The 21,688-nt window shown below is 43.2% G+C and overlaps 1 protein-coding gene and 3 long non-coding RNA genes across 17 annotated transcripts in view; 1 reads left to right on the top strand and 3 right to left on the bottom strand.

Moving 5' to 3' along the window:
* Window positions 1–21,688, bottom strand: part of sick (sickie) — a 162,060-nt gene that overhangs the window by 16,903 nt on the left and 123,469 nt on the right. For 8 of the 12 annotated variants that reach the window (NM_001273674.1, NM_206008.4, NM_001273678.1 and 5 more), the window contains 5 exons: window positions 15,580–16,139; window positions 15,371–15,515; window positions 15,010–15,312; window positions 12,526–12,899; window positions 12,168–12,319 (listed from right to left, as the gene is read on the bottom strand). In NM_001273674.1, coding sequence (NP_001260603.1) covers window positions 12,168–12,319; window positions 12,526–12,899; window positions 15,010–15,312; window positions 15,371–15,515; window positions 15,580–16,139 — 1,534 coding nt within the window. Of the gene's footprint in view, window positions 1–5,994; window positions 6,270–12,167; window positions 12,320–12,525; window positions 12,900–14,874; window positions 14,902–15,009; window positions 15,313–15,370; window positions 15,516–15,579; window positions 16,140–21,688 lie in introns of those variants that run through there. The other 4 variants (NM_001273680.2, NM_001273679.1, NM_001273675.1 and 1 more) reach the window with 2 other exon arrangements.
* Window positions 7,205–7,886, top strand: lncRNA:CR45183 (long non-coding RNA:CR45183). Its single transcript, NR_124388.1, has one exon. It is a non-coding gene; the product is annotated as a long non-coding RNA:CR45183 (long non-coding RNA).
* On the bottom strand, window positions 17,948–18,558 carry lncRNA:CR43827 (long non-coding RNA:CR43827). Of its 3 annotated transcripts, none has more exons than NR_073811.2 (2): window positions 18,305–18,558; window positions 17,948–18,239 (listed from the first exon to the last, which is right to left on the bottom strand). It is a non-coding gene; the product is annotated as a long non-coding RNA:CR43827 (long non-coding RNA). The 3 variants fall into 3 exon arrangements; NR_073812.2 differs by having other exon boundaries at window positions 17,948–18,236; NR_073810.2 differs by having other exon boundaries at window positions 17,948–18,236; window positions 18,433–18,558.
* lncRNA:CR43828 (long non-coding RNA:CR43828) lies at window positions 19,596–21,677 on the bottom strand. Its single transcript, NR_073809.1, has one exon. It is a non-coding gene; the product is annotated as a long non-coding RNA:CR43828 (long non-coding RNA).

Here is a 21,688-nt window from a genome sequence, read left to right as displayed (position 1 = left end):
CTTCAATTCAGTCTTTACTTTAAAGTGTTCATTCTGTATTGTAATATGACAAAACTGCATAAGTTAATGGGGTTTTTCTCTGTGTCGTCTGGGCCAGTTGGGGATTTTTAGCGGGTGGACTTATTTAGTGCGAAACCGGTTTGCCAGCCTAGAGTTTCTTAATCGGCCAGAAGACCGAATCCGAGCCCGAATTGGCGGCAAGACGATCCCCGGCGTTCTCCACTTCCTCACTCGACGCACTTGACAGCGGCATAAGCACTTTTGTGGAAATTATAAACAATTGAGGCTAATTTAAGTTTCTTTTTCTTCATCCACTGGCAACCGCTGCGAGATGTGCAATATCGTAGACTATATAACAACATTAGCCGTGTAACTCGAGAGGCTGACTCGAATGGGGAAATGAGTTTTTGCGTCAGAGTGCTTTATATATAGACTTAATGCATTTCATTAAGAGTCACTTGAGGCGCGAGATGCTGCAACTGCATCCGAGTTTCTAAATAGCAATCCACTGGGGGTGGAATCGCCAGCCATTGCATAACGAAGGTCAATTCGATGAATATAAAAGCCAGAACTTTTTCAATCGAAGATTCGGTCTGAATGGTATGGAAACATGCCGTCTGCCTTAACGGGGAATTATGTAAGTTAATGGTGCAGCAAGCCAGTTAATAGCCGCTTAATGAGATAAGAAGACAGCAATCTAAGATTTGCTGTTGGAAGATAATCGGATTTTAGCCAGTTTGTGCAAAGTTGATAGCACTAAGAGTGAAGTATCTGCAAGCTTATCTCCGCTTTCTTAATGACTGGCTATTAAAAATATTTACCTATCGCAGATAAAATGATATTGATAAGATACAAGATGCAGCCCATTTTTCTGGTTTTCCGTAGAATTTTGTACCGTACTGAATTTCAGTGACCATTTCCATTTCCACTTTCCATGACATCTTTCATCTGAGTAAAATGCTACAGTGGAGGTGACACTTTAATAATCCGCTCCAGCAGCAGCTTAGGCTTTTGTAATAATGTCCATTGGTCTGCATGTTCGAGGGGCATAAACAAATTCGACCCCTTAACCCAAACCATTACATTACCCGAAAAAAAGAAGAAGTGCAAGGCCCAAAAATGCGAGAAAGGAAAACTTTTTCATTATTATTATTAGCGCCGAAGATGGGGGCCGCCAGATATGACAGAGACCAAAAACTCATCAGCATAATCAACAGGGGAAAGGGCGGCGAATGTTGCATGCCACATGCACATAGCCTGGTTACCAACCGACTGAGCTGAAAAGACTGAGCGGACTGAGCAGACTGACAGACTGATGTGCAGTTGTCGTCATTGTTTTGTGTGCATGTACAATAATTCCAGATACTACAGCCCCCCATTGTAGTTGTAGCTGTTCGTTCGTCAAGTGGACGGCCAGCCGACGCTGCGAACTGGGAGAGTAAGAGTTGTCCCGAGTTGTAATTACGGACAACTCGAGTGGAACTCCGGTGGAAGTTCCAGATCCCCAGCTGACAGGACGGCTGGCCGAAAATTTGAATTCAGGCGCAGCCCTATCACCGTGAAAACCAATAAATTTCCAATTGCATTTCATTAGCTTTAAGCATTCGAACCAGACTGGCCAAGACCGAGACTGAGGCCAAGACTGATAAATGGTCTGCTGACGTGATTTGTTTACCAGAGACCGGACCATCAGACTCGATTCCCATTTTCAAGAGGCTATCGTTTTGATTAGATTTCTAGACGCTGCTATTCGGATTTTTCGTTATTTTATGACTCCACAATGAACTCCTGTTTCTCGGTCTGTTTTGAATCATATGCAAATTTTCCAGTTTTGTTCGAAAGCGAAGTGGAAGTGGGGTGTCTGGTAGATACGTAGATGCTTTCTATGCGATTAACAAGGTCTGGACACATTGATGGATGTCTTCAGATACGCCATCTGCTTATCCTATTTCCCACTCGCATGTTGACTCGGTAAATCAAGTGAGGAAAGTCAATTAAGTTGGTCGGACATTGGGAAAAGTGTTGGCAGACTCAACTCATTTATTAAATCGTTTTTCCATCGGAAATTATACAGTACAGGTTCCACCCTTGGCGATCGTTTCAATTTACCAAATTGATCCATACTCATCTACCTCGCCGAGAACAAGTGATGTTCTGGTAGAATGATAATTAAATTTTCAAGAACCAAAGGGAGCGCCTTCCGTGGAAACTCAAGCACTAAATGGAAGCCCCAGATAAGAAAAGGGCTGGGTAGTTTCCAGTTGGAGTTGGCCTTTCCGAGAACCATCATGAAGTGGATCTGGAGCAGGCGGGTCGAGTTGGATGCCCGCTCAATGGGTTCAGTTCAGTGTTTGTCAACTGCAATTAGAAATATGTGCATGGCAGCGGAATGGGAATGGGAATCGGTACGGGAATGGGAATGGGTTTCATCTGCCAGCTGCCACAATATTAGTCGCAGCTGATTAATGATTGAAGCGCATTCCTCGGCCTTAAAGGCTGCCACTCCTCTCGCTTAACAGCACAAAAAGTAGACAAAGGGCGACACTAATGCCTCTTTATAGAGTGCCAGAAAGCCACAAGGACGGCTGCATCCTGCTGCAAGCAGCTGCTGCCAAAGGTGCAGCTCAATTAGCCGGCACACGCTGTCCACGAAAGGTGCATCGATAGGGTAAACACTTGGCAGGCAACCTTGGCAGGTGGCTAGTCTGCAATTTGGCCAACGAGAGTGACTCGAACTGCACTTACGTAATTATTGCATTGACTATGGAAGTCCATCTATTCCATAAGGCTGCTCTTGGACTGTATTTACTGAACATTCAAATTGGCTAGTTAGGAACCAAGTCCAACCAATCCCTCATAAAGATAATAAGGTCTAACATACATTTAACCCAAGTTACATTTAGTAGATCTTTCATATTGAGTGCACGATTAAATTAAACGTGTTATTTGAAAGCAAAAGAATGGAACTATTCTTTAACCACTGTGCATAATTATTTCCACCTTTATTTAATGTGTACAAATGTTTCGTTTTCAAATTATACCTCCCGAATTTACTTTGTCTTCGTAGCATGACTGTGGGGCTATTCCCCCAGCACACTTTATTTTCCCATGACAATTTCCTTTTTAATAGTTTCCTCTCGACAATCTTTTCTTGATTTCTCTTCATAATTATCATTTCTCCGGACTCGGCTGTAAACCACAATATTTTTCGGCAATTAAGAAAGACAAAGAAGAACCTACCGACCCGAGCCTTAACCCTTTAAGCCCGACCCTCCCAATCGCTGGTGGGCAGAACAGGTAGCGCCTCAACGGGACTCTACTTAAGTATGCCAGACAGGCGCCCTGGGTCCCGATATCTGGGATTTCTGGGTTCATTAGCCCGAACAGTAGCTGGCATATCGATGCGGGTCACAGGTCCGCGGGTCCGCTCATAAAATTTGCCCATTAATTAAGTACCCCATGCCGCGGTCTTCCAATCCATTTCTTTAAGTGTTTCTGGGCTGGTCCTGTGTGCAGTGCACATATGTTTACCGGGCTGATCAAATATTTACATGACATTTACATCAAACACGGGGAAATGCAAATCACCCGACAGGGCGACATACGTATACTGCCAGATGGAGACAGACTGTTTGGCGGCATCCAAAGTCGGTAGAGTTGCAGGCATTTGACATCGTTTTCCTCTTCCTCGATTCAAGCGACGGCAACTCAAGTCTCGACAAACAAAATTGGAGTAGACACTGCCATTTCCAGAGTACTTTTAATCAAAGAAAAGTGAGCAAAATTGCTGCCTTTATATCGGCCCAGGCCAGTCGGGTGTTCGAGGAAAGGTTGGCGATCTTGGGATACTTTTGCGATACTTTTCCGATACTTTTCTGATAGCTGCTGCTAACATGTGTATCTCGGGCTGCCCATCGATCGTTTGGCCGGAAATTGTTATGGACTTGTGCGATCGGCGGCGATCCGAGGCGGCTAATTGAACTGGAAAACTTGAGCAGTTTTCCTTCGACGATTTTCACACTTTCTCGCCGGCCGAGCAGTTCAAAGAGAAACGGCTATTAGAAATCAAAAGCAACATCAAAGTTGACTCCTGTCGGTGTGCGAAAAATTACAAATTAAAAAACTAATTTTCCTTTCCCCCACCCCCAATGGACTCCACCTTCTCCGATTTTCAGGCATGACTAATTTTGATTAGCTGCGCGTGAAAATTTATGCGCAGCAGCGGCGTCGTTGCAAAAATCAATCTTCATCAAGGATGCTGGCAAAAAGTTCCGTGAAATAACAGCATAATTAATTGCAATATTCTCTCAATTAAAATATTTTCACAGGCTACGACCCTGAGTTCCTTCTTTTCTTTTTGGGAAGTGGAAAGTCAAGGCTCATAAATTGTTTTCCTTGACGGGGGAGTTAGCTGTCTGTAATTTCCCTCCAATAAGAACTTACACACAAATTACACATACTTCACAGGATATAGGGATGAAGGGAATGATGGGAACCGTACGAGTGAGTATCATTCCCTTTGTCTCCTTTCCCCGATTTTAATTGATCGCTTTCCACGCAAGCACGCAACCCGAAATGTGGAAAGTGGAAAAATCGTGAGGGAGGGTGTCACCTCCCGAAAACTGGGACAGCTGCCCGGAAAAGAGAGAGCCCATATGCGAGGGAGATCCGTGAGGGAGTTTCCCTGGATTATTCTGAACGATGCCACACAGCATACATCAAGCAGTACAGTCAGCGCTGATTCGTCTACATTTCTTTTTTGTTTTGTGAGATATTGAACCGAAGTCATTAGCGGGAAATCAGCGAAAACAAAGGACTATTTACGTGGCTGAAATTTGGCAACATCGTAAAGCATTTCCCACCAGCGTTTTGAAAGGCAATCCGCTGGCCAAAAAAATACTCCACTTTCGATGGGAATAACTATAAGTTGAACCAACGGCGACGAACAGAAAACCTAATAAAACTCCACAATGCAGCAGACAGTCTTTTATTAACCCCGTATTTTCCATTCCCCTTTTTGACATGTTTGTGCAATTTGTGTGTAGGCTACTGTTCGGTTCAATTGCAGGGGACATGGACGTGGTTAGGGGGTGATTTACGGTCCGGTATAAAGATCATAAAGTGATATTGCTTGTATGCAGTTGAAGCTGGTGGTGGCACTAATGGAGTAGATGGATAAGCAAAGGTATGTTTTCATGTGGCACAAACATGCAAATGATCGGAAAACTAAGTACGTTTGTTGAATGGAGTGCCTAATGATTAATCAGATGTAAGTAGTATACTTCTAGTTGTATCTAAAGTAAAAGCCCCCTTTGCCATTCTACGCCACTGAGTCAACCTTTTCATCACTTGCATATGTAGAACTGAACTCAGCAACACGCCCATCCCATTTCGACATGCTCCATTAAGTGTTTTGGCCATTGTTGCACATCTCCCTGCACCTATGCAAATCTCCATGGAGCCAGTTTAATTTGTAGCTATTTTGGTGGATGAAAAGAAAACAAATAAATGGGGAAAGGAGAAAAGTGTCAGAGTGAGGCAGCTGATATGGCGGATTTTCCCCCGATGCCCCTGAAGTGTTTTGCTGATTTTGCAATTATTCGCGTGGCTCTGGTGACGAGTAACTTTATAGCAGCAACTCTCCCTGGGAATCAGATACATCTGTATGTATGTAGATACATATATACATATATATACCCTGGGAATAGGACACCCAAGCAATGAACAAAATATAGTTTGCGCCGCAGCTTCCGCGTGGTTAATTTGTATTGCAATATTTGTTTATTTGCTTATCAGTTTTTATCTCGTTGCGTGCCTGTTAATTTCAACAATTGTAGGTGAACTCCTCTGTGTTATCTTTCTGTGTCAGCACTTTTTAGTGGGAGAACTTTTGCTGACCGGTTTGAAACACAAATTCGTATCCATTCATTTCAAGGCGTATTTTGTTTTTTTGCACGTCACAAACACGTTTCTCATTTGGCTTTGGCGTTTTACCATTTATTTATAGCCGGAGCATTGGAGCTCTGCTCAATGAACATATTGGCCCGCGTAATTCTGTTGTATTTCTCACAAATCTTCACTTCACTTCGCGCAACACTTCGGTAATCAGTTGGGCAAACAGCCGCCAGCGATCACGCACTGCAGATACACCCGCTCGAAAAAAACACCCGTCAGATACTCCGCTTCTGGGTTCAGATACAGCCGTCAGTACGTGCGTCAGTACGTGCGTCAGTACGTGCTGCTCCGCTGGCAGTCGGATTGGAACTGAGCCCGCCGATATTGAGCAAGATCAGTTGCGCTCGTTCGTGTTTGTGTTCGTGTTCGTATGCGTTCGTTTTTACCGATTCGCTCAATTTGAAATAGTTCCCCTTGTGGGTCTAGCAAAAGGAACTTGATGTTGGCAAAGTTTTCAGTATCTTTAAGTACCAGGAACTGAATTGATTGCGATGTGCGGTGGAGCACAAAGATCGATACCCTTGTAACTCCGATTCCTGGTGCGTGTGGCTCGACTTCAAACGCGGAACTGAATATGACACACTCGACTCGAAAAATCCTTTGGCAACTGCTCCTGCCGCGACGTCGACTGCGCAGCAGCAGCAGCTGGGAAGTGACGCCGCCTTGTCGGCGACAAAACAAATAACAGACTCCAAAGGGAAAACAAAGCGGAGGGGGTGGATGCTCTGAAGGCCGGGTCTCTCGATTTTCAGGGGCACTACATGCAGTTCACAGGACATGGGATAACACGCGATGCGGAAGTCACATCCTGAGAATGGAAACTACATTCCTGTACCCAATCGTGTGAAAAAACTGAATTACTATAATTACGTTGGCTTTGAACTCGACAATACTAACGAAAAGGAGGTATAAATTAACACACAAAGGGTTCTATAATAATTTCAAGAAGGGTTTTCATATCTGTATGTCTCACGTGTTAATTATTTAATACTTGAGTTTTTGTGAAAATTAGTCGATTTCTTGTTGCTTTTGGAAAATTACACAATCCTAACAACATTTCTAATGTTTGTCTAGATATAATTTTTATACTTTTTTTAAGCAATCCAACTTTGTATATAATATGAAGCTTTTTGAGTAATAAATAGTTCTTAGTGCTAATACTTATGTAGACAAGCCAAACTTTCCGAGCTACGCAGGGGATTGGACAGCAAGCATGCCCTGATCCAGAGTATCCTGCAGGACTGCCGGCGACCAGAGTCAGGCGCCAGTGTGGCGCCAACGCCGAAGGATACGTATGTTTTTGTGGAGCGCGTCGCAGGCTTCTGCCCCATCGACGATGTGCTTATTTAGATGTGCGCACAACTATGCAGAGCGAAAAAATTACAGACGCAGCTTCCTTGGCGGCGAGGATGGCAGGACGACTGGTCGACGAACAGCAAAGTGGAAAAAATTGCAAATTTGAGTTTTGTGTTTTGTGGCTGGTCGTAAGGCCAAAGTGAAGGACAACCCGGTGGGGACGCACAGCGCCCAATGTCGTTTATTTTTGGCGCGAGACTCGGCGGCGCCACTAAAGAAATGTCTGCACATACTTTTATGCTTTCGAAGTCTCGCATGGAGGCCAAGTTCCAGGGACTGGGACATAATAGAGCTGCTAAAACTTCGCCGGGTGGTGCGCTTAACGAGTCTAGTGGGCGGTCGCTAAAAAATGATTGATTATCGCCAATCAAGATGAAGTCGGGTTGTTGCCTCTGAAGCTCCTCCCCATCACCATTTGTCGCCGACTTTTGGTGGCACTCAGCATAAATCGCCGACTTGGCATTAGTTTAACTGCTTTTGGCATATCCAGTGGCATATATTCGAAATGGCTTATTTGTGAAAAGTAGTAATAGCGGCGTGGAATTGATTTCATGCTCGATTGATGACAGCGATATAAATGATGGATACTTTGGTAAAATACTACTTATTAGATGGTAGTATTATAAATATGCCATGAACTGTGCCCTTCGAGATTAAAGGAAATATTCATATTACAATGAGAGCAGACACAATAGAAATAAATTGCTTATAAATGACCCACATTGAATTGTTTTTATAGTAACATCTACATACATACCCATTCTGAGTGTATACATTTGAAAGACAACAACTGGACATTTTTTACTTACCTGAAAGAAAAAGAGCAATACATTAGTTTTATAAGTCATTATAGCCACTTAAAAATACGTTTCTAGCATGAACTACTCATGAGCATGAACCTGAATTTCATGTCTTATTTTTTACTTGAGACAATCATAAATATTTGCGCTACATCCATTAAGCAATTTAGGCGATTGCTCAGTTGGCAACCAAGGGTCACTTAAAGGGTAAATTAAACGAGATGCTATTTGCACTAAATTTAGAAAAAATAACATGTAGTTAAACAAATTTGAATCAAGCTCCTGAAGAAAAAGTCATATTCTTCCTTATACTTTCAAGTGCTCTCTCTTCAAAGATCAAATCAATTAAATTTTGGGCCAGCAAACACAAAACATTCGCCCGCACTTATCCTATAGCCTATATTCTATATTCTAGTAACCTTCGCTACCATCCGTATCTTTATTTCATTCGGTGCAGATAAAGTCATCTGGCAGTAGTTCTGAGATTTGGCGCGAGTTGTGGCGCTTGAGGCGATTCGTCTAATCTGTTATAGTTATGCCCCTTTGTCTTATCGGTGGGTCGTGGGGGGGGGGGTATAGTTTGGGGGGTTGTTTGGGGGCTCCATCACGCTTTTAGTGTTATTACATTGGGATGCATGTGGCCGTTCTGTCCCATGTCTGTGCCCCCGGTCACTTGGGTCAGTTTCGAGTGCGTGATAAATGGGCGCGTTGCGTGGCGTTTGCCCAGTTTCATAGCTTCATGTTGATGTTTTTGTTGTGGCTTAGTATTTATGGTCAATGATAAGATTGCTCAATTGGTGTTTTCCTACAACGAAAGTGTGGCAAGGGGCACGAACTGAATGGAGTTCGACTGAGTCGAAAGCTGTTTAAAGTTGATGTAGGTTGGAAGTTTTATAAGCTGTTTGGGTTTTATGCGAGAGCGTCTGAATAAAGCGTATTATAAACTACCATAAAGCTCAGGCTGATAAGCAAAACGGGGAAGGGGTGTGCGGTAAGCCATAAAAAAGGGATATTCGCTTGGGGGATTGGATCAGACTAGAGTTGGAAAAGGTGGAGCGAATCGAGGACAAAAGTGACTTCTTGGAGTTAAATTAAATGAATTTATACAGAAGCATATTCTGAAATATCTAGTGTGCGCTATCTCGGCATAAAAATGGCATCCAAAACGAAAGCAAACTGTTCGCGTTTGTATAACAACTTTTAGAATAAGTGTAAAACTTGCCAAATTAAAGGGCAGAGCTCCAAAAATATTCCCAATCCTCCTGAAACTACTCACATTTAAGCGCCACATCTCGAGAGCATTGCAAAAAGTTCACAAACTGCATTGTCAGACTTTCAGGGCCCCATCCCACATCTCAATTTCCTCGAGCAAATGCGAAAAACCAAACCAACTCTGCCAATGTGTGGAAGCTTCAGTTTATTTTTATTTTTTCCCAACTACCGCAAAGTGAAATTTCATGACGTCGAAGCCTCCACAACGGGCGTCTGTCAATAAAAAATACTCGTAATACAAAAAGCCAATGGCAAATAATATGCGGCAAAACTGCTGACAGACTGGCGTTGCATGTGAACTGAGGAGGCTCAACTAGATCGATAGACGACGGGACTGAGGAAGTGCGGGAGCGACATATCGGCATCTATGCCATTATGGGCCCCTTTCAGAAATTTAATTAACGCAGGCAACTTTGGCCAAGACCAAGACAATGCCAGGGAAAGCCAAAAGAAACGACATCAAAGTCAATGGGCAATTAAAAAGTTTTTAATCCGCATTGGACGATGAGCAGGAGGGTCTGAAATCCGAAAGAAGTAGAAGTAGCAAAACTGTAGTTAAAAATCCCAGATCCACTTGAAACTGAAAGTCGTTTCTGAACTTTTTTAACGCGCAAGCATTTTTGTATTTGCCAACATAATTGAATAAGAAAAGGGACTTCGTTCATTCCTCATCTAACTTGAAAAAAATGGTTTATATATATATATATTTATATAATTCATTACACATTATGTTTAAAAGAGATAGAACTTTGGTAGCAGATAGAATTCAGAAAACATATAGTCTTCCTTGACCTGCATATAAATAATCGCAATCTGTCAATTGCGCTTCTTAGGTGTGATCACATTGGAGGAAAGTTTGACCAGCCTGCACGGAATCTAGCTCAACTTTTCACATTATGGTAAATGTACTCCTCTGCTCAACCCACTCGCAGATAAATCATGCTGAGGCGACCCATTTTCTCGGCTTCTTCCACTTTTCCCCACCCAAGCACCTAATCCACTTAACCAACCAGACTCGGATCCAGACCGCATATCAGACCATATCAGCTGGGAGAGATTCCAGTCGGCATAACTCTATTGCAATTATTCTTTGCTTCCACATTGTTCGCACTTTTATGGCAGCTGGGCAGCCGAAGGTTCTCTGCTTCGCCGCCAAGTGCCAGAATGGAAAATGTTGTGGAAAATTGGCAAAAGTTGCAATCAACTTAAAGTTTCTGTCCATCAAATCGCCGTCGAATCCGTAAAGGCCATTTCTGGCGATTTACACGTACGCCTTGACCTTGGCCCCAGACTTTCCCATACCCACCCACTTGGAGCTGCTGGAGCGGTGGAGCTGTGGAAAGTGTGGAAAAATAAGAGATTTATGTTGTCTGCCTGTCTGGCCCCGATAAATTTGATGGCGAAAGGTGTGAGTGGGTGGGTGGCTTGGCGGTACTGGCTATAAAATACTTTATAGCGATTTTACAATGTAGACAGGCATAAAGTGTACAATGGCTGCTCCAAAGCTGCTCTCTCCCTGACGGAATGCAATTTAAACTTTGTTTTATTTTCAAATGAAAATTGTTGGCAAGAAATTTGTAAATGAAATCAATTTCAGCCCCACATGCAGGGAGGTTCATCAAAAAAAAAAAAAAGTCGCCCAAAAGTAGGCAAAACTTGGTCTCCCCGCCTCTTCAAGTACTTTTGTCTGCCGCGGAAGTTTATCAGACTTTTGCGTGACTTCTGTTGACAACACGCACACACACCATTTCATAGACAGTCACAGTCTCAGTCTTTTAGTCCTTACACTGGAAGAAACTCGAATGGAATCGTTAACGAAAAGCAGCTATGTTTGCAGCTCTAGCTCTCTAATAGAACATTAAATTGAGAAATTTTTAATAAATATTTCATTATTGGAATGAATTTATATGTGAATATATTTTATTCATATAAGCGTTCATTAGTTTTTTTCCGTGTATCGGGCATCTTAAATGGGATATGACGGAAGGCGACTTGGCGGAAAAGTTGAATGCAAGCTGACTGTTTGATAAGGGAGGCGAATGAATCTTTCAGAGGGCACAGCTTTTGGCACGCCATTTTGGAGGGGAAAGTGGAGGGAAGGCGGTGGAGCAGCCAGTTGCCACATTTTTTCGCCAGCGCGCCTCAGCGTAGGCCATGAAAATGCGCAAAATGCTGCAACAGCTGCGAAACCAAATAAATTGTGGCCCAAAGTACACGGCATAACCACTTAAATTAATGGCCGGGCACAATGCAGACGACGAGGCTGAACCATAAAAGATGCGGTGGGCCAGATTAGGAGGCCAAGAATTCACCCTATTTTCGTAATTTATTCAGTTGACTTTTGTTGCAGTGCCAAGTGGCCATTTCGATTCGGCGTATTCCCCAGCATGCTTTTCTGATCGTTAAGGAAATAAGGTAAGATATATACGACCTTGCCAATAAGAGTGATGAAAGGTCGAATTTTAATCAAAATAAATTGCTTTGAAAATGTGTTGGGAAATAAATACAAAGCCGCTACTCTGATCTATTTGCTTCCAGTAGGTAAATTTGATATAATTTAAAAAAATTATTATTCCTAATAACTTATTTCAGTGCTCGCAACTTGTAGAGGAAAGGAGAAATGCCTTTGGCTCATGAAAACGTTTCAGGTGATAACGAATGACACCAAAAGTATCTTAGGCTGTCAGTAAGTTCTGGCAGCAAGTTCAGCCGAGCAGAAGGATTCGACTGCACTCACAATTCATCTGAACTTAAACGGAGATATTTGGATGGCGAGGTACTCACATTGGTTGACAGCTGGCTGCTCAGGCTGAGCACCTGATCCCGGGCATCCTGCAGCTCGCGCTTCAGTCTCCGGATTTCGTGCGCCTGCCGCTCCTCCGCGTTTCCGTATAGGGAACTGCCTCCGGACAGCAAGGAGGCGGCACTGCCGTGAACTGAAACGGAAACAGAATGGCAGAGTTGCATTAATCTGCTCTTAAGCCTGCACTTGAAAAAGCCCATTAAATATTGAGTAAAAGTTCCTTTTAAGCTTTTTTTTTATCATGAATATAATTATATATTCAATGGTTTTGTTTCTATGACTTTAGCATATATCGAGATATTCACTTCATCGCTGGAATCTTTTTGAGTGTAATCTCACCTTCGTCATTCTTCTTGGGATATGTCAGCCGATGCCCGACCATTGCACCACCACCTGCTCCCCCGCCAGGACCCACGAGTCCTGCGGCCGATGTGGTTCCATGGGTGGGCGATAGCACCGATGCACCTGCCGCTGTGTTGAATGGGCCGCGGGTGAGGGGGGTAGGTGAGGTTGGCTGGCTCCAGGCCACGCCTCCCACGTTAACGCCCACGCCGGGATTCCCCTGGGCCGCCTGCGATTGAGCAGCCATGGCAGCTGCCATTTGGGCCGTTAGCACACCGTTGGTGCCCACGGGCAGGCAGTAGTAGGGCTCGATTTCCACCTCCCCAGCACGACTCATCATCGAGGGATACATCTTCTCGGATTTCGTCGATCTGAAATGGAGTCTCATAAGTATCGTGTGGCGCTAATGTGACGTGGAATGAATGCGTGAAAGAATCAAAAGCATACTGAAATAATATGTATAAAGCATCCTAAGCAATCGTAAGCTCATGGAAAGACACAGCAAATGAAACACCCAACACAAAAGCTCACATTGTTTAATATTTAATAGGATTTTCAGAGAATTTACCAAATAATACCACTTCTATTTTCATGCATATCTCTGTGCGTACATCTCGATTTAGATCACTATTGTGATGGGTAAATGTGGTCAGACAGATGCAAATTTCCGCCACGTTTGTCAACTTTATGAGCCCAATTTCATTATGAGAAACGAACACTTCGGTTCCCCTGTAAAGGCCCCCATTTCCGTTTAATTCTGTTACAAATTGGTTGCGGCCACTGTGCATTTGAATGATAAGGCTATTGGGTGGAGCCATCGTTGCGTTGCGTTAGTCCCTAGACAAATTGTCATAAAATGCAGAGATTTCTAAAAGCTCACACAATGACAGCTCCACAAATAGAAAAGGATTCCGGAAAAGGATGGGGGCTGGTCCATCCAGTCATGTCCACTCGCCTGGCCCTGATAACTGTGACATTAATGGCATTTCGCGTGCAAATCTAATATTACGTATACGTCAAGTGTGCGCCCCTCCTCGGTGCGGGTGGGCTCAGTTGTTTGCTTTTGGTGGTGAGAGCTGTCGGTTTTCTCTGGGGCTATTTGCCACAAACTTTGGGTGTGTGAATAGCAGTGTAAAATTTGATAACAAGCCACCGAACTGGTTTCGAGGGTTTCCACATCCCCTGACACAATCCTTTTCACACTTCCTATTGCATAATTGATGTCAAAGCCTTGAAAGCGAAGGCACATATAAACTGGGAAAGTAGATTTGGGATATAAAAGTGGGCTAGCAAGAATCCGGGAAATGTCTAAATATTTGAAATACTTGAGTGAATTTGATGAATTTTGTTTGTGGCATTATTTCTTGATCACATATTCATACTAGTTTAAATATCTACTATATTAACTCAACGTTGAAATGATCGACATTAAGAGCTGATTTGTGTTTCGAATGTTTTTAATTTTTTGTCGCAGTGGAACTCATTTTATTTCAGCACTTGTCCACCGAGAACCGACCGCAGTTCTAAACTCGCTGACGAGGCAGCCAGGAAAAAGCGATGAAGTTCATCTGCACCCTTGCCAAGTCGGGGTTCACAAAACCTATTGACATGTCAAATAATAATCTGGCCATCAACAACACCTCCGAGCTAGCAGACTCCTCTTTGTTTTTTCGCTTTCCATTTGCCCTTTGGGGTTTTTATGTTTTTTTTTTTTTTTGAATGGTTTTCCCAACTCGTTTTGCCAACGAGCTTTCACATTGTCTGTTGACGACAACCTGCCCAAACGCCAGAATATCGGAAAACTTTGCTCTTTAAATAACTGGGCGTGTCGCCCTTCACAGTATTTCGGACTTTAAGTGAATCCTTTAAATATGCAGAGCGACACATGGAAAAACAAGCATATGTCCTGGCGACATGGAGGCTGCAAGTCGAAGGTAAGTTCGCTTGCCTTTCTGATGGTATAAAACAGGAATACCAAAAGTTGTTTGCATATTTAAGGGAGAGGAAAAAGTAAAATACAGCTGACAGGCAAAAAAAGTTTGCTTGTGCGGTAGTCGATATTTAATTTAAGAACATTCTTGACATTAGTGTGTGTTGTGATAAAGTCAGTCCACAATAACACATTGAATGTAAGCATAAAAAATAATTATAAACTTAGTAGCACAGTAGATAAAAAATCCAATGGAGTTGCATTAACAAAGATACTATGCATGCAACATGTAAAATGCAAGTGAGTGGCTTAAAGAATTTAAACTGTTTCTGATTGTTTATCGTAATGATTATGCGATGAACATTTTTCAGATGAGATGCAAAAATGTTTTGTGTGTGCTGAAACTCTATGGTCACCTTGGATATGTCCTCTCTTTCAAGTAGCTGTTCAAGGGTAACCAGATTTACAGAGGAAAAAGAGAAAAGTAGAGATACAGATACATTCATGCAGGAAGGGAGAATTTAATACCCTGCCAATGAATCAAAACCAACCTTATGCTATTGCTGCGGTTCATGCGCGGACTTTGCACGTAGGGCGACTCATTGCCCGACATTTGACCCGCCATCTGACCTGGTCCTCCGGACCGATTGTGTATCATCTTGTGACCATGTCGGGTCAACGCCGGGGATCCAATCTGCAGCTGCTCCACGGACTCGCCGTCGGACAGCCGACTGCCAGCCGTATTGCTGTGCTTTAGCCACATGGCGTATGAGCTATATTCTGGCTTGACCTCGGCGTAAGTTTGCGTATCGGACAGGGATCCGTCGTGACGAGTTCCTCCACGATTGGATATTCTGCATTGGTTAATTTTTAAGTAATTATATTCCTTTTATTTGAATACATTTCCCATACCTGTGCTGAAATACGTGCAAATCGCTGCCCGGCTTTGGTAGGCTGTGTGATCCGGTGGCCAGTCGCTCCCTAATCGACTGACTCAGTTGAGTGGCTGTGGGTCCGGTCAAGGAAAAGCTTCGATGCTGAGTATTCGGGGGCAGCTCTATAAAAGCGTACAATAAATTTTAAGTAAATTGTAAGTCCCTTGTTTATTTACTGATACTCACTGTTCATGTCATTGGGCAGGGTCTGTGTGCCGCCGGCAACTTTGCGACCGCTGGCTGTCCGCGGAACCGCCGATACATGAGCGGTACGACCGCAGGGCAGACCATTGGCTCCCGCTCCACCGGCGGCCATCATCATGGCGATGTTCTGCTGTTCGGCGGTGGAGGCGATGCTGCCGTTGGCCCGCTTTACGTATCCAAAACTGGGCGGAACGCCCTTGGTTCGCGAGGATGAGGAGGGCGATCCCTGCTTGGAGGAACTGCCACTCCCACCGCCGCCCATGCTGCGACGGGATGGCGACGACTTGTCCGACTTTTCCACCTTCTGGCCGTTGAGCGGTTCCGGCATTTTGCTCCAGTTATCGCGCCCATTTCGAGATCCTGGCCGATGGTGGGGACTGCCATCCATTTTAGCGCCGCCTCCCGAGTTATTGTTGTTGTTATTGTTGTTGTTTTGGGCGTGGGTAGTGGTGGAGCCGCCGCTGGAGCTGGCCTGGCTGGCCGCTGAGCTGCCGTTTGCGGCGGTTCCAATGCTGTCCAAGGAGCCGCGACTGTTGCGAATACTGGAAGGATCAACAGAAAGCGGATTGTTTAATTAATGAAAATAAACGGCAATCGATAATATTATATGTGAAACGCTAATGAGTTCTCTTCGCCCTTTAAAAATTACCCATTTGCTTTTCAAAATAAAAAAGCTGACAATATAGGATGGTTAAGGATTCGCACATTAAGTATACGCCACATTGAACCCATGACAAATTACCATTCCGCTGACAATTTCATCTATAATTTATGCAATTCAAGGCTCAAAATTGATTGTATATACCTAGTTAAGTACTATAAAATACATTTCTATAATGTACACATCAAAGTTCTATTCAAGAGTTAAATTGTCAAACAATGGCCAAATCAGCGGGCAAACAAACGCCTTTCAAACGACGGAAAGTCAAGCCATCCGACAGAGACAAAGGCGAACAAAAGACCCTAACCAGAGGGGCTGACAGACAATCCGCAAATACAATTGGCAAGTGGCTAGCGAAAGAGGTGTTCTGAAAGAGGCGGGCAGGGAAAGGAACTTCTCAAGGAATGGCTACATTTTTCAATTAAAATGACAAAGGATATTCCGGCTGGAAGCGGGAGTCGCTCCCGGCCAAGAGTCAGCCGGAAAATTGCATGTCTCATCCAAGCTGGTTTGCCATGGGGGCGGTATCATCTCTGCTTGGCTGCCATATATCAAAACTAATTGGGCGTGTCCGTGATCCAATAAATAATGTTGTTTATTTATGTGAAAAGCATTTATTCCATTCTGCTGTCGAGAGCACGAATTTCGCTCGGGGGTACTGAAATTTCTAGAACTTAATTAATTTAATTTCGAATTTTGGGAACATACTTGAAATATATTTCCATACATACGAAAATTTCATAAAGTTTCTTAAAATAATTACGAAAAGTATAACGAAATATTTAAACCCTTTACTCAGTTCTCGCCTTTTGTTTAAAACGATAAAGATAAATTGATTTAATTAATTTCGTATTTTAGAATAATCCTAAAATCCTGCCACAATGCAATACGGAATGGCTAAATAAATATGGCAAAGATAAAATATCGCACAGCCGGAATAGCAAATATTCCATGTGGCTTCTGCTGGCATCAAACCAAATTATAACAATTTAAACCAACTACCAATTTAGATGGATTTGATGGGACAACAAAGGAGAAAGCTGGCCAATAAATTAACTAATTGGTGTTGCGTTTCACAGCGGTTTCCCGGGCGACTAAAGTGCTGAAATCCCGAATAGTACGCTATGATTTGGGGCTCCATAAAGTTGAACGCAGCCGAAGGACGATGGAAAACAGCTGTCTGGGTCGTAAAACCAAACAACACCCCAGCAAGCAATTACAGTTCAGCTCAGACCCAACTGGAGGGAAAAAAAAACAACATTCTCCCTCTGAAACTGAGACGTCCATTTGGATCCGAGGGTTGGGTTCTGTTCGTCATACCCTCGAAGAATGCGTGACTGTCCCATGTTGGTTGGGGGTGGGTGTGGGCGGAAAATGCCAGTGAAAGTGGCATCAGAAGTGACACATAAAGCTCATAAATTGTCGCGCACTCAATATGCATGAAAGGGGAGGGGCTGGAAATGGGGGGACGTAGGTACGTAGCTGGCAGCAAAAATCAATAGCGATTGCCGCCGTATCGCAGTGTAGGTGGTCAAATGACCCCCGACTTGCCTTCTGAACGGCAAGTGGGTGAAATCGATGAAAGGAATATCAGTCAAAATGGGTGGGCGAATATGAGCGTTGCCCTTAAATTCAATTAAAGTTAACTTAAACGCATACAACAATTGATTGATTGCTCTGAACTCATCTCCAGTCAAAGGCTTTGTTTATTTTATATATTGTATTAACATGTCGTGATATTGCATACAAGCAATGTTTATTTATCGTTCTTTTGGACACTGTGTATGTGTGTTTCTTTGAATTTATTTATTTAGTGGGATTAAGTATGCGAATTCAATGTGCACTGCAAGTTCTGTTCAGCTTAAATTTCTGTTTCAATTGAACGCACGGTGCTGCGGTGGCAAACGGGAAACAAATGACGCGCAGCCACAGGATCCTTTGCAATGGAGGCATTTTTCTTGCTTTTTTCACCGCACAGCTTCTGCAAAAAATTGCGCATAAATTTTTTGCGGGCGGTCGAAAAAGAAAAAGAAAACTGGTGCTCACCAATTCCGGAACAGGCGTCATAAGCAGGAAATTCCAAAGGAGCAGCGGAAAGTGGATTTATAGCCATTATTCGAAACGGAAAGAAGAGGAGGTCAGCTTAAAGCCGAACTTTCCATACACTTACTTACACAACTGTTTGACGTATTAATTCGTCTTGTGTGATTCAAAATATTCATAATAACATTTATATATGTTTTTAAAGCTGCACCTTGTTTGGGTATTGTGTTGCTAGTAACTTATTTTGATACTTATTTGACAGCTTTTGCTTTTAATGCAAAAAAGTTCAAAAATAGCTAACAAATTTTCAGATGCAGAGTACTTTTAAGAAGGTTTTTATTACCAGTAAGTGAGCAATATACGTCATTTGCAGAGGACATGCATAAATTCCAAGGACTGACATGCGAATGGAAATTACTAAGAATTAAATATTGCATTTTTATTAAATCTACATTGCTTCGCTTTGCTTTATTTTGTTCGATACTAAAGTCAGCTTTTGCTAATCACACTAATTCTTCCCTGCCAGCCTTTAATGTTCAAAATAAAAGCCTCATCCTTCATTGTGCTTGGGGGTGGCAAGGACCTCGTCGCCTAAATGGAATCCTGCCGCACTTCAGAGCTTCGTCCTGCCGCACTTTACTCTTTGTATCGATGTCAGTGCGCGGACTTTAGTTTTTGGGAGCACATGGGGCATATACATGTATGTATGTAGTACGTAGTACGTGTTGCCAAAAAATAAATGCCTCCCCAGGCGAGAGTGCAAAAATGAAATTCCATGCATGTCTGCACCGAACTACCCAGTTCGGTTCCATGGCTCCCACCATTTTGGCCATTTTAGTCCGCTGGAGTTTCCTAATTTCGTGCACAAAATGTAATTTGCATGGCATCCGAGTGGAGCAGGAGCACAACAACAACAAAGAAAACAACAAACCAGGGCGAAAAGACAAAGTGAAAAGCCATAAACAAGCGGTACTCATTGCGCTTCAGAGTGTCGGTCCATTTAAATTCGGGCCTGTTTTCGTTTAGTTTTTAATTTAGTCTCGCTAATTTATTCCCTGACCAAAAGCACGTGTTCAATTTAAATGAGAATGCCTCTGGAGGCCATGTTTTCAGAGGGTTTCAGAGGGGGGTTTGCTTTGCGAGGTGGCAACACATTGGCGTAATTGCCGCTTTTAATTGACAGTTGGCTCCCAAATTCGCCGAACTGGCATGGGCTTTTACGTAGATAATTAGGCGTGGAATTCAGGTCCTTGACAAAAATTAGTGACCCCAATTCACCCAGCCACTTGTGTTTGCGCAGTCTACGTGCGTACATGCGAAAGTGACTAATGATGGTCATGAGCAGGACTTGGGATGTGGTAATGACTCCGGCGAGAAAAAGCTCGTTAAGTGATTGCCTTGGAATTAACATAGTTCTCTTTATTGTACTTCTTCGAAGTAAGGAATCACTGCATTAGAATTATAAACCTCTTTTTCAACTTATTTTATGCTTAGCTTCCTAGCGAAAACATATATTTCCTGTTATAACCATGTGGAATTCGATGTCCCATTGGTATCCTGCAATCCTTTTCATTTATTACAACTGTCAGCAGGGCAACAAGCGTTGGCGACAAAGTATTCCGACTTATCAGCCCAGGAAATGGCGAACAATGCTACAGTATCCTTCGGATCCCCTTCCCTTTCCACGGACACGATAACGTTCTGTGAATGGAATTCTGACAGCCTTACGAGCGTTACGAGCGCATTAATAAAAGTGTCGAACATGCAGGCCGGAATGTGGGTGGTTCGCTCGATCCGAGATGAGTTGGCACGCAACCTTCAGCCGAGCTCCTCCCAGCCTGGTTTCTATTCCGCGATGGCCTTGCAAGTGGCGGCAAACAAGGCGAAAAGGCGCCTAAAAGCAGGCAGCACTCGAAAACATGGCAAAGAGCGTGGACTGTGTCAAGGATATAATGGAGGATTTAGTAGGCGCCTTTGCCAACTGAGTAGCAAAGATGGGATCCTTTACACCAAACCAGCCATCTGCGCTCTACGATTATTATCTATTTATACACATTAATAAAATATACAATTTACAGATATAATTATTGTCAAACAGAAATACAAAGGAGTTATTTCCTTTTAAGTTTCATATCATTTCCCATTTCTTTCAGTTTCCATTATCCCACTGAATCAAACTCCCTGACTCGCGATTACTGGGTAGCAAAAAGAATTGCACACTCGTACGAGCAGGCCCACATCAATTATGCAACCGACAGGGAGCATTTCCCCAAAGCAATTGTTTGCCTTTTGCGATACTCGACCAACTGTGTGGGTCATAAATTATGGCAGCCAGGAAAATGGGTCCAGTTGGTAAGACGAAAATCGGCCTGCCAGTGGGTTTAAACATGGTGTAGCGGGCCACTCAAAGGCGAAACTTTTTCGGCAAGTTTTGCGAAACAAAAATTCTTGGCCAGTTACTTTGAAGTTCAGGAGAGTCCTCGAATGAAAGCGTCAAACGAGTGCAGATTAAATTAAGCACAAAACTTTGTTAATATGCTAAACAAAAACACAATACCTCAGCTTGGTTCGATGGTTGAGAATAGCACAGTCTGAAAAATTAGGGAGCTGGGTTTTTGGTTGCACATTTTAATTAAGAAAGCTGCAAATTACAGACAAAGAGCAGACTGAGGAAATCGTGTGGAGAAGCAGGATAAAAACCGGAAATGAGGGATACAGAAACCAGGCAAGTTGACTTTAGCAATTGGCTAGGGGAAGAAGATAGATGAAACTTATATAAAGCACCAGACATGGAGTAATTTGTGGACAGACGTCGAGGTTTAATGACAGGACATCTGCCGGTGTATTAAACTCCCAGTTTTAGTTCAAACTAAAGGCTAGCCTTTCAAGCATGTTTTAATCATAGAACTTAATGGTCTCTCCACCTATTTTCCCCTTTCCATTTCCATTTCCAACTTGCAGAGCTACTTAGTTTGCTCATTAATAAACTCATTTGCTAAGTTAGTTAGTTTGTTTACGTCGCTTGTCAGTCTACTTCAGGGTCCTTCAGGAAGAGGACACGCAAAAGACAAGCCCTCTTCGATCGCCCCCTTCCACGCCGAGTAATTTTGTGTTGCTAATCACATTGTGCCATCGATTTTCCATACAAAGGACACACCTCTCGGCCGCTCGCATATCTGAATAGCCAGAAGTATGTGTGAGCCAGGATAAGCAGCAGCAGGATAAGTGGTATATCGCAAGGTATATTGCGATTTTCCCTATGGCCCTAAATCATGCAAAGTGGGTTTGCGTTGCGGTATTGTTTTTGGTTCGCCACTTGACAGTTTCCACTGCGGCAAACTTCTGCCGTTTTTAGGCCAACCCGTTTATGGCCCCGTTCGGGCTATC

This window comes from Drosophila melanogaster, chromosome 2L, assembly GCF_000001215.4.
Source record: "Drosophila melanogaster chromosome 2L".
In the NCBI taxonomy this organism is placed as follows: Eukaryota; Metazoa; Arthropoda; class Insecta; order Diptera; family Drosophilidae; genus Drosophila; species Drosophila melanogaster.
Note: the sequence above shows the minus strand (reverse complement) of the source record. Positions and strands in the feature narration are given on the sequence as shown.